This window comes from Sinocyclocheilus grahami, unplaced genomic scaffold, assembly GCF_001515645.1.
Source record: "Sinocyclocheilus grahami isolate Dianchi unplaced genomic scaffold, SAMN03320097.WGS_v1.1 scaffold1360.1, whole genome shotgun sequence".
Lineage (NCBI taxonomy): Eukaryota > Metazoa > Chordata > Actinopteri > Cypriniformes > Cyprinidae > Sinocyclocheilus > Sinocyclocheilus grahami.
The window spans coordinates 79,929-93,118 of record NW_015506539.1 but is presented as its reverse complement, the minus strand read 5'-3'; the positions used below and the strand labels follow the sequence as shown (position 1 = coordinate 93,118).

Genomic DNA, 13,190 nt, shown 5'->3' with positions numbered 1-13,190 from the left:
CACAAGTGTGGTCAATTTACAGTCTCCAATTGACCGGCCTTGCATGTCTTTGTATTGTGGGGGATTTTATTTAGTTTAATATATTCCTGTAGTTCAGATGAATGAAGCTGCTATGCAAATACAGTCAAACTATCGATCGACGTATGCTTAGGGTTCAGTATGTGTCTAACACTGCATCTTGTCTGGCCCTGATACTTAAAATTCACTGGCACTCTTTCTCTCAAAGCACTGATGCATTTGGAATGCATAAAACATCAAAATGATGTTCATATGTGCATTTTTTTCTGCTCACAACAGATCTAAGCATGGAGTAAGGGGATGATTTTGTTACTATATGTTACTATAAACATTCAGAATGTCAATGTAAATGCGTCTACAAGAGCTCTCTTCATCAAAACAGGACTAACAGAAACCTTTCTTTCTTTTTTGTTAGGGTCAGTTTATGCCAAACTCTGGAGTCATAGAACTAAGGATCAATCCCTCTTCTAGCTGCTCCTCTGTCACTGTTGAAAGCAAAAGTTAATCAGTCTCAGTTGAAATTGAGTGAATCTCACAGACATAATGCCTGACACATTTCCTCTATTGCGTCTATTTTTGCTCATTTAGCTCGTATCATTATTGTCTATAAACTCGGTTGTTTCAGCATGTGTGCTAGTAACTGTTTTTTAAAGGGGTCATATGATGCTTTTTTAAAGATCATTATTATGATCATAGGGGAACAGAGTCGCATGCTCTCTCTCTCTCTCTCACACACACACACACAATGCCAAAACTCCCATTTGAACAGTCAATAGTAAATACTTAAACTAATAACAAAACATACTTACAGTAGCTGATTCAGAAGCGCCAGATTGTCATAGCAAAGTCAGAATTACCTCCTCTCCTAGGTTCACGAACGGTCGTCCATAAAATGCATTGCTGTTCTGTTGTAAGTAATCTTAAAGATTCCTAAATGCATCTACTTTCGGAAGGCCAAATAAAGTGCTTTTGCTTTCACCTAGAAACACACAGCGTCTCCCTGACATGCTGCTTCAATAACTGCGGTTACTGAAACCACGCCTTCTTTCTTTGCATGCACATTTGGGCGGCAACGCAAATATTTCCACAGATATGTGGGGGCATGTTATAACGAACCGTTTTAAGGGGGCGTGGCAGAGTCTTAACTTTGATAAAGAATATCTCTTTGGTTTTGAAACTTTAGTCTTTGCAACTTCAGGGATCTCATCTATGCACAATCAGCTTGTAACACTCCAAAGAGAAAGGGAAACTTGAAATCGCATCATATGACCCCTTTAAAGGTTTGTTTATTCTTTGTCATACAGTTCAAGATTTAAAAGGTTTCCATTTATGTTCCTAAAAAAATATTTTAAATTCTTCTTTATTCCATTTAACAATAATGCACTTTTAATGTCCAATATTACTCTTCCAAACCTATTCTCAAATCAGTTGACTGGCCAAATGTTTTTGTTCATAATGATTACAACAGGCTTGTTCGTTCATGAAGCTGGCACATCATTATCAAAAGAAAACTGTTTACCAATTACAAGCACATCCTCCACATTGAGGTCTACATGAGGTACAGATCTTACTCTGAGAGAGGTATATGTTTCCAAGAATTCAAGAAAAGAGAACAAAATACAAAGAAACCTGGATCACTCCTTTTACCCAATAACACATGCGTCATGCAAAGCGAGACAGACAGAGTACATCTGCAGATTCAGTTTCAATGTCTTTTGAGCAGACCAGCTGCCAGTACGCAAGAAGCATTTCTCTCTCTGCCAAGCGATCTCTTACAAGCATGGCACACATTATAAGACATGCTGAGAAGGTGTGAAAAAATTACACTCTTAAAGGTTCCAAAAGGGGTTTTCACAGCGATGCATAGAAAAACCCGTTTTGGTTCCCCAAAGAACCTTTCAGTGAACAGTTCTTAAAAGAACCATTTTTTCTTAGTGTGAAGAACATTTTAATAATCTAAAGAACCTTTTTTCCACTGTAAAGAACCTTTTGTGGAATAGAAAGGTTCCATGGATGGTAAAGGTTATTTGTGGATCCATTGATGCCAATAAAGAACCTTTATTTTTAAGAGTGTAGGTAACATTTACTTAAAGCCTTTATATATAATGCTTTATAAAAGTAGATTTAATTCATGAATTATGCCCTGTAATGCACCTTATAATGCATTGTATGATCTCATGAATATTTGTAACCACAGTTTTAACACATTATAACACTTATCTCATTCATTGCTACACCTTTAGAAAGTATAATGCATTAAAACACACGACAAACAAACTTAATATTGCAATGCATTTTAACTTTGGTTATAATTATTTATAAAAAAGATATAAAGCATTATAGCACACATTATAAATAACTTTATAATGCATTATATGTAAAGGCTTTAAGTAAAGTGTTACTAAAAATCACTGCAAAGTGATTCAGCCAATACAACCAGTTTAACAATTACTTGTTACAAAGTGTTACAAATACAGTTTTGCTAAACTACATTTGTAGGAACTACATTCATTTATTTTTTATTAGGTACTTACAAAAGTAGGGAATACCAACCAATGAAGAGAAACAAATATGAATGCCAGAATGTCAGAATCTATTGTATGTAATACATTTTAAAAAGATGCTTAATAATAATAATTTAATAATAAAATAATTGTATACTGTATGAACTGTTTATTAATATGTAATGTCATTTTTGTTCCCCCAGTCCCCCTACCTCTGGCTTCACAGAGCAGTGGCCAGTCTAGTTCATGAACTAGAAATGGGGTGCCCACTCTGACAAAGTTAGGTGACCCACATGGTGAAATCACATGATGTGTAAATGGGCGTAAATTATGAGTAAACCTGATTGCATAAATTTGCATTCTGAATGCCACCCTGGGCAGCTCCCTAGATGCCTAAATCCAACATTGCACACACATGCACATACTGTTAGGTCTGATATCCACATCCTTTCACTTGCTCATATGGACACATGATAAGTCATCTAGACAAACTGATTATAGCTGGGCTCGCTCACATCATAACACAAGAAAATGACAAATGCATTATCATTAGCAGCTTGTAAAGCTGCTAATCTCTCTCTGTGAACACAAAACATATGGAGCGAATTTTGTGCCAATATTCATCAAACAAATCCAGCGTTTTGCAAATAAAAATAAAAACTCGACTTTCAAACAAACGCATTTGCAAATACAAAACTCTATTTGAGAGAAAATGCAGAGGTATGGACAAATATATGTATTGTGTGTTACAACTATGAGACTCATTTGCCTTTTTATGAGTAAAATTGGCTTGATTTTTTCTCAAATATGCACGTGGCGTGCAGGCAGATTTTCTCACAAATGCAATTGAGCAACTTTCTTTTCCAAAAACAGCAGATGGCACTGTCGGTCAATTTACGCAAGTCTCCTGAGACCCGAAACACCTGGGGCCTCATTTATAAAATGTTGTGTATAAACCATCCTAAATTTGTTCTAAGATCATTTCTTAAAAGTGCGTAAGTGTGATTCAGAGAAAACGAACGTGCGCGCAAGAACACATGCGTATGCCTCTCTTCCAGATGTGACATTTATAAATCACAAATGATCTTGAAATTGTGCGCAGCTGACTGGTGCCAGATCTCCGCCTTGTAACCGCCCCCTAATTAATATCATTACCATATAAAAGAGCACACGCCAATATCCGAATTGCTATGCCTGAGAATGACGAGCACAAAGAAAGAAGAAGAAGAAAAAAACTTTACTGAGTCTGAAACTGAGGTCCTGCTGGCGGAGGTAGAGGTTCGTGCGGGGCTGCTTTTTATTTAATAATGTGTAATTATTCTGTGGACAAACTGTGTGTGTTGTTATATTTTTTCAGTTGACTATTATCAAAATTACTACTTCTAGAAACAACTAAAATAATAATGATAGTAATTATAAAACAATTAGGTTTCCAAATGTAAGAATAAACTACGAATTCAAGTAAAAATTTCAGTCATGTTATAAAAAGTGAGCCATCCTACTTTTAAAATAACTTGCTATGACAACTAATAAAACTTTTAATATCATGAAATTCTTGCAAAACTTTAAAAGACATTATTGAAAGAAAAATTGGATGTTTCATATCATAATAAAATAAATTGTTACACAATTATGGTCTCCGGTCTGAAAAAACCTGCATGTGATTTGGCATTTCTTTATATTTACACAGTTTACTAATGCTGCTCAAATGTGCCATTAATGTACTGACACAAAAATATATAGTGTATTTTATAAAAATTATAACTGATGTAAATGACAAAAACAAAGTTTAAGGCTGATGTCTCTATTCATTTTCACAGAAGCAAAGCAGGAGATGTTATAAATAAAAACAGTTAACAATGTTATTGAATAGAATATATTAAAACCGTTATTGCACAACTTAGGCCTATTCTTATAGGCTACACAGACAAAACCGTCGGAGATGCGTTTATGCATTTTCTTTCTATTTTACGCATTAGTAGTAAATCAAGACTTCAAATCAGAAATTAATCTCGCAAAAACTCCCGTTAATAAAAATCTGACTACACTGCACAATTAATCTTACACTGCATCTTGTGTCACAATATATTGTGGATAGTGTCAACTCTGTAGCAAAAATAAAAGCTTTTTGAATTTTATTTTTACGTTAGGTCAAGTAAGATTTATTGTCATTCTGCTATATATGTTGAGACATAGCCTACAGTGGAGAGAAATGTTGTAAACTACCTCTGCAGTAAAAGTTTAAACAAGTATAAAACTACACATAGACAACCTACTGAAAGGAGTAGGCTAATCTAATTATACAAATAGGCTACTATAATCAAACTAGTTTAAGTTCAGATGAGCTTTATTGTGATTCAGCTATATAAATGTACCAAAATATAATCTAAACATTAATATCCCTTACAAAAATTAACTATGGTTTTACTAAATAAATACCATGGTATTTGTAGTAAAGCTGCCATTATAGAAATGGTCACCTGAAAAAAAAACATGGTAACCACAGTTTTACTATAGCAAAACCAACTTTAATTTTCGTAAGGGATATCACAGTTTATTGTCATATTTATGTTTATATATAGCATAGTTTATATACACGCCTTGTACAACATTTAAAACTAAAAGCGACCTGTAAGGAGATTTTAGTCTGACAATTGCCTGTTCGGAAAAATCCAATTAAAAATATGTTTATATATGGTCGAGCAACATTTTAACTCATGAAGTTAAGAATAAAAGGCTACTGTCAGGAATTATATTAGTGGCTCTTCAAAATGCAAACGTTCATCATCTGAGTCACTCTAAGAAGAGTCCTCGCTGTCCAGAGTGTGTCTTCACCCGTGTAGCACGCCATCATCCAACGCGCAGAAAAAGAAAGTAGGCTAAATTCTATGATGAAGCTTGACGTTTTGATGCCATTTTGCGGGGGCATCTACATGTTTACCTGGCTGATCTCAGATCATTAACATGTGAACAGAGCGCTCAGTGTGAGGCGGGATCACATTAGCGATAATGAGGTGAGACAGGAGAAACTTTACCTCTCCTTACTTTCATACGGATTATTAAAGCAGAGAATATTTGCTGAGGCGGGATCACATTAGCGATAAGCCTTCTATACATATAAGTATCATGTACGTGAGGCACGTATTCACTAAGATTCAGGTTGTTTTATTCATGTGCCTGTGAAGTAAGTTCAGGGAGGCCGAGACGGCAGATAGTGCACCCTGTTTGATTTTTTTATTTTACAAAAGCACATTGTTTTGTTGTTATTATGACTATACACAAATAAAAGCAGACCCTTTGCAGTTTCAATCGATGCCATACTCATATCTGCATTTTTCATTATTTTCGTGGTCATCAAGAAAACGTGACCAAACGAGCCAGCTTCGACCCCAAAGATTATTTTCTAATCATTACATTGTTAAAATCATTCTGAAATACTGGTAAACCACTGTTTATTAAAATGCTGAATTTAGTATTATATCAGCGTGAACTTGATCCTTCTGCCCAATTTACAGGACAAGAGTGACACCAGAAGAGAAATATTCATAATTTTGCTTAGCAAAAAAATACATAATTATTTTAGACACAAATGATTGCACAGTGTTACAACATGTAAAAACTTTTAGATATTGTACAGGTGCATCTCAATAAATTAGAGTTTAGATTATTTCAGTAATTCAACTCAAATTGTGAAACTCGTGTATTAAATATTACAATATATTGTGACATGATATATTGTTATACCCCTGCATTGTTTTGAATGTTGAACAATTGTATCAACATATGTATACACTCTATATCCCGCGATCCAGCAGAGTCAAGTCAAGTCACCTTTATTTATATAGCGCTTTTAACAATACCGATTGTCAAAGCAACTGTACAGGATTAATTAGGAAAATAGTGTCATTAATGCAAAATTACAATGGTAAACACTCAATTTTCAGTTAAAGGCAGTTCATCATTGAATTCAGTGATGTCATCATCCAGCTCAGTTCAGTTTAAATAGTATCTGTGCAATCAAGTCGACGATATCGCTGGAAATTAAGTGCTCCCGACTAAGCAAGCCAGAGGCGACTGCGGCAAGGAACCAAAACTCCATCGGTGACAGAATGGAGAAAAAATCTTGGGAGAAACCAGGCTCAGTCGGGGGGCCAGTTCTCCTCTAGCCAGACGAAACCAGCAGTTCAAATCCAGGCTGTAGCAAAGTCACATTGAGCAGAGGACTCGACTGGTCTTGTCCCGGTGGCCGTCTGAGACAAGGTCTTTACTGGGGATCTGTATCTGGGGCTCATCTAGTTGTCCTGGTCTCCGCTGACATTCATGGCTGTCGAGGTCATCTCTAGGTCCTGATCCACCATCTGGGCTGGATACGGACTGGATCCGGGTGACGGCAGTGACCATCTGATCTGGATGCAGACTGGATCTGGAGGCTACGGTGACCTCGGAATAAGAAAGAAACAGACTAATATTAGCTTAGATGCCATTCTTCTAATGATGTAGCATGTACATCGGGTATTATGGGAAGTGTTCCCGGTTCCGGTTGTCCTAATTAATGCAGCCTAACAATCCTTTAATGGATTTGAATATTAGAAATGTCTTCTTGTGTTATGTGTAAGACAGGTTAAAGAGATGGGTCTTTAATCTAGACATAAACTGACAGAGTGTGTCTGCCTCCTGAACAATGTTAGGTAGATTATTCCAGAGTTTGGGCGCTAAATAGGAGAAGGATCTGCCGCCCGCAGTTGATTTTGATATTCTATGTATTATCAAATTGCCAGAGTTTTGAGAATGCAGCGGATGTGGAGGACTATAATGCAATAAGAGCTCATTCAAATACTGAGGTGCTAAACCATTAAGGACTTTATAAGTAATAAACAAGATTTTAAAATCTATACCATGTTTAATAGGGAGCCAGTGCAGTGTTGACAGAACCGGGCTAATATGGTCATACTTCCTGGTTCTAGCAAGAACTCTAGCTGCAGAATTTTGGACCAGCTGGAGTTTGTTTATTAAGTGTGCAGAACACCACCCAATAAAGCATTACAATAATCAAACCTTGAGGTCATGAATGCATGAATTAACATTTCTGCATTTGACATTGAAAGCATAGGTCGTAACATAACAGTGAAAGCTAACACCGTGTTTCCTGATGATATCTCCCAGGGGTAAAATGTAAAGCGTGAAAAGTAACGGCCCTAGTACTGAGCCTTGAGGTACTCCATACTGCACTTGTGATCGATATGATACTTCTTCATTCCCTGCTACGAATTGATGGCGGTCAGATAAGTACGATTTGAACCATGCTAATGCACTTCAATTAATGCCAACAAAGTTTTCTAGTCTTTTCAAAAGAATGTCGTGTTCAATAGTGTCGAACGCAGCGCTAGGATCCAGTAGCACTAATAGAGAGATACAACCACGATCAGATGATAAGAGCAGGTCATTTTGTAACTCTACTGAGAGCAGTCTCAGTACTATGATACGGTCTAAATCCTGACTGGAAATCCTCACAGATACCATTTTTCTCTAAGAAGGAATATAATTGTGAGGATACTACCTTTTCTAGTATCTTGGACAGCAAAAGGAGATTTGAGATCGGTCTGTAATTAACTAGTTCTTTGGTTTCAAGTTGAGGTTTTTTGATGAGAGGCTTAATAACAGCCAGTTTGAAGGTTTTAGGGACATATCCTAATGACAATGACAAATTAATAGTCAGAAGAGGATCCATGACTTCTGGAAGCACATCTTTTAGGAGCTTAGATGGAATAGGGTCTAACATACATGTTGTTGGTTTAGATGATTTAACAAGTTTATACAACTCTTCCTCTCCTATAGTAGCGAATGAGTGGAATTGTTCCTCAGGGGATGTATAGCACACTATCTGATGTGATACTGTAGCTGACGGCTGCATGGTTACAATTTTATCTCTAATAGTATCGATCTTGGGAGTAAAGTAGCTCATAAAGTCATTACTGCTGTGCTGTTGGGAAATGTCAACTTCTGCTGATGCTTTATTTTTCATTAATTTAGCCACTGTATTGAATAAATACCTGGGGTTATGTTTGTTTTCTTCTAAAAGAGACAAAAAGTAATCAGATCTAGCAGTTGTAATGCTTTTCTTTAGGATAGGGTACTTTCCCGCCAAGCAATACGAAATATCTCTAGTTTTGTTTTCCTCCAGCAGAGGATAAGCGGTACGGAGAATGGATCAGTTTTTATTGGGAAAGACTGCCTAGTTAAATGTTTAGCCATGTCACTACTGATTTTTGAACTAATCAATCATGTTAACAACTTTACAGCACTTATTGTGAATTTCACTGACACTGTAGTAGGGTCGCTTTGTTAAAACATCTAAATGGTTAATTATAGATATAGTAAGACAGAAACTCACCTGTTCCCCACTCATGTTGGTCTGCTGTATACTCTGAAAAGGTAAACAGGTGTTTCGGGTCTCGGGAGACTAGCGTAAATTGACCGACAGCGCCATCTGCTGTTTTTGGAAAAGAAAGTTGCTCAATTGCATTTGTGAGAAAATCTGCCTTGACGCATGTAAGAATATCTGCCTGCACGCATTTGTGAGAAAATCAAGCCAAGTTTCCTCATAAAAAAGGCAAATGAGTCTCACAGTTGTAACACACAATACATATATTTGTCCAAACCTGCATTTTCTCTCAAATAGAGTTTTGTATTTGCAAATCACTTTGTGTTTGCTTGAAAGTTGAGTTTTTCTTTGTAAAGCAGATTGTGTTTATTTACAAAACACTGGATTTGTTTGATTAATATTGGCACAAAATTTGCTCCATAAGAACACATCACCTATGATTCACACAACGCACATTACTGCCAGCAGAAAATTAAAAGCTGCTTTCTGCCCATTTTTTATAAAAAAAAGAGGTGGAATGAAACGTATTTATGATATTTTTTTCTGAAAGGAATTTGGTTGGCACTTGTTCTCACAAGGATTTAAGTGAGACAAGGATTTATAAAACAAGGATTTAAGAGAGGAAATGGGTTCTTCTCCGAGGGGAGAAAAAAGGAATAGGAATAGTCCATTACATTCAGTATATGAGTAAGATCTGTGCAGCTCCTTACCTCCACCAGATGTGGTGTGGGATTGAAACCACAAAGATTGCACACCTCTGTACGACATTGGGTGCATGACCTGTAGTTTGGTGGATCTGTTGTTCCAACATTGAATGCAGTCTTGCATAGTGGGCAGGTAACGTCTGGTTTCTGACTAACTGACTGAGGTGGAGGCTGCTTTAGTGGTGACTGCCACTGCTGCGGTGTTGTTTGATGGTGTGTCGGCGACTGCTGTTGTTTCAGCCCTTTTTGATAGTGCACTGGTGACTGCTGCTGCAGAGGCTGTTTTTGGAGAGGGGCTCCAGGACCTTTGGGGAATGTCACTCCGCCTGGGCCTGTTTTGGCAGTGCCGGGTGGCCCTGCATTAGTTTTAGCACTAGCTCCAGCATTAGCATCACTAAAGATCACCTTTGTCCCCTGGGCACTCTGGTTACGGGCAGGCGAGGGGTGCGGTGAGGATCCAGGAAGAGGATCAACAGAAATAAGGGTGCTTGCCTGATTTAGAAGAGATGCCCCAAAACCAAACAGCTTAGTTAAACCATCTTGAGGAGCCTCGTGGGATGTTGGGTGATGAGCCGGGGAGCTTCCAGCACTTCGGATCTTATCGGGTTGACCTCCAAACCGTACTGGAGTGCTGCGCCCCAGATCAGACTGTGATTGTGCCTTAGCTAAGCCAGGTAAAGGCACTGCCCCTGGATGAGGAATCCGGACTGTTTGGGCCACCCTTTCGGGACTTTTTGGTCCCAATATCTCGCCTCGTTGTCTCTGGGTATTCTTGGGCCCTGACTGGGAACCTGATTGTGTATTTCCTGCTTGTGGTTGTTCTTTTTGTGTCTGGAGACTAGTTTGTGGCCCACTGTGATGTCCAGTCTGGTTAGGTCCAGTGGGACCCATCTGTCTCTGGAAAGCTTGGGTTTGAGTCTGAGGCTGAATTTTCATCTGTGTCTGGTTTTGAGTTTGTAGCTGCGGCATGGGATGAGCTGAGGGTTGGGTCTTGGGTATAGGGTCAGCCTTAGGTTGATGAGAAGGAGAATGTATCTGCTGCTGACTCTTGGAACGTGGTGTTGTCATGTCCATTCCCAAAGCCCGCTGCATCTGGCAGTTTAAACAGAGCCACTCGTTGACCTGTTGAAGAAACACATATTAGCGCATTACTCAGCAACAGATATACACTCAATATAAAAGCTTGGTATCACTTTTTATTTCTAAATTTGGTTTTTGAAAAATAAAATTGACCAAGGACACATTAAATGTCTAAGAATTACAGTGAATACACAGTACATTTTTAATATTATTTTGATTTCAAATAAATACTGCATTTTTCACTACCTTCTCACTGTGCAGACCTTTTGCATTATAGCAGTGAATTTAGTAGGATATTCAGGTGAAGTTTCATCTCATGCTTCCTGCGGCATCTCCCACAGGTACGATTGACTTGCAGGGCACTTCTTACAGACTTATGATGATCAAACAGCTCAACACCTCAAACTCAAATTTATCCATCTATATCATTCACCATCTAATATTTAAAGGGTTAGTTCACCCAAAAATAAAAATTAGCCTGTGTTTTACTCACCCTCGAGGCATCCTAGATGTATATGACTTTCTTCTTTCAGACGAATCTGAGTTATATTAAAAATTGTCCTGGCACTTTTAAGCTCTATCATTGCAGTTGATGGGTGTTTTTGTTCAACAGTCCAAGAGACGTTAAATAAAGTATGCGCATCCATAATAAAAACGTGCCTCACACGACTCTGGGGGGGGTGAATAAAGTCCTCCTGTAGTGAATCTATGCATTTTTGTAAGGAAAATATCCATATTTCAAACGTAATAAACACTTTTCTCTCACTTCCGGTATCTGTCGTACACGGACACCGTTCCGGAGGATGACGTAGGACGTCAACATTGCGTGATTAGTGATGAACACGGAGAGAGAACAAAACAAAACGCCGGTCACGAATTAGAAGTACAAACTGAGGATTTGTAAAGAAAAATGTAGGAGGATTTCGATATAAGCCAAGAGGGGACTGGTTTTCCTTTGCTAAAGTAAGGAAACTTCCTTTGCTCCTCTAATCAAACTCGTGAGACTAGCATATCTCAGAGGTGCATGCGACGCATACGTCCTACAACATTCGCCAGAACGGCTTCCACGTACGATACCGGAAGTGAGAGAAAATTGTTTATTACGTTTGAAATCTGGATATTTTTCTTACAAAAACGCATAGATTCGCTACAAAAGGCTTTTATTCATGCCCCGGAGCTGTGTGAGGTACGTTTTATTATGGATGCGCGCACTTTACTTAACGTCTCTTGGACTGTTGAACGAAAAAACACTTGCCGACTGCACTGATAGAGCATGGAAGTGCCAGGACAATTTTTAATATAACTCCGATTGGATTCGTCTGAAATAAGAAAGTCATTTACACCTAGGATGCCTCGAAGGTGAGTAAAACACAGGCTAATTTTTATTTTTGGGTGAACTAACCCTTTAAGTTCTTTTGCATATTGTATTTATTTTAGTGTCAATAACAATGATTTGAATGAAAAACATAATAAAGGAGAATGCCACAGAAAACACACATGCTAAACTAAAAGAGTATTAAAAGATAATCTTCATAAACTAAAACATATTCAATAAGAATAAACAAGTATTTAGTAAGAATCCCATTTATTCAAAATTCTTACCCCTGCAAGGTGTGGGTTGGGGTTGAAGCCACACTGGTTGCACACTGTAGCGTGGCACTGTGTACACTTGTTGAAGTTTGGTGACCCATCAAAATTTGTCAACTCTGTAGTATTGCAAACTGGACAGAGCTTACTGCTTGGCATCGGTGCAATCTGGGGTACTGAGTATGGTGAAGTTGGTGCACTGGCTCTATCGGGAGACACTGACGGTGAGCGGCCTGTTCGACCACTACTGCTGCTGAAGTCCACCTGGAGGTTGCGTCTGGAGGCATGTTGTCCTGGGCTTTGGGTGGGTCCCATGCCCCCTGATGAAGCTTGAATTTGAGATTGATGTGTAGAAGAAGTCTGGGAATGTCTAGGTCCATCATGGACTGGCTTTTTGTAAGGGTTTCCACTTGCTTGAATGCCGCCCATACCAAAGTCACCACCTGGCCCTCGATCACTACCGGTTCCATAGCCTAGTTTTGGGCTTGATGGTGGGCCTCCCCCTCCAGCCAGCCTGAATAGAGCAGGAGAGAATGAGAATGTCTGATTATTCTTTGACACAACCTTTACCTTTTTAACTAGCCTGCTCTTAACATGAAACTCATTTAAGTATCGTTTTGAGTGGGCCATGGCATTAAAAAGCTCAGTTCAGTTATCAATATACACTACACTTACACTGAATCATTTAACAGACAGTTTTAGCCAATCCAGTGCACAAATAAAGGACACCACAAGTAATTTATCATAGAGTTTATCAAAGAGGTACCGACAATATTTACAGTACCACAATACCAAGTTTCAGGAAAAAGGCAGTATTTCAAAAGCTAGAGCAGAACATAACTTCAGGATGATTTTGAAGAGTTTAAACAGTTTTGGCCAGCGTATTTGATCATTTAATTTGCTATTAAAGGGGTC

General features: G+C 38.2%; 1 protein-coding gene across 5 annotated transcripts in view; it reads right to left on the bottom strand.

Annotated features, from left to right (window-relative positions):
- The window catches only part of LOC107569571 (protein bassoon-like), a 64,489-nt gene that overhangs the window by 26,361 nt on the left and 24,938 nt on the right, over positions 1 to 13,190 (bottom strand). For all 5 annotated transcript variants that reach the window (XM_016255685.1, XM_016255686.1, XM_016255689.1 and 2 more), the window contains exons 2-3: positions 12,291 to 12,789; positions 9,615 to 10,730 (exon numbers count right to left, since the gene is read on the bottom strand). In XM_016255685.1, coding sequence (XP_016111171.1) covers positions 9,615 to 10,730; positions 12,291 to 12,789 — 1,615 coding nt within the window. The remainder of the gene's footprint in view (positions 1 to 9,614; positions 10,731 to 12,290; positions 12,790 to 13,190) is intronic.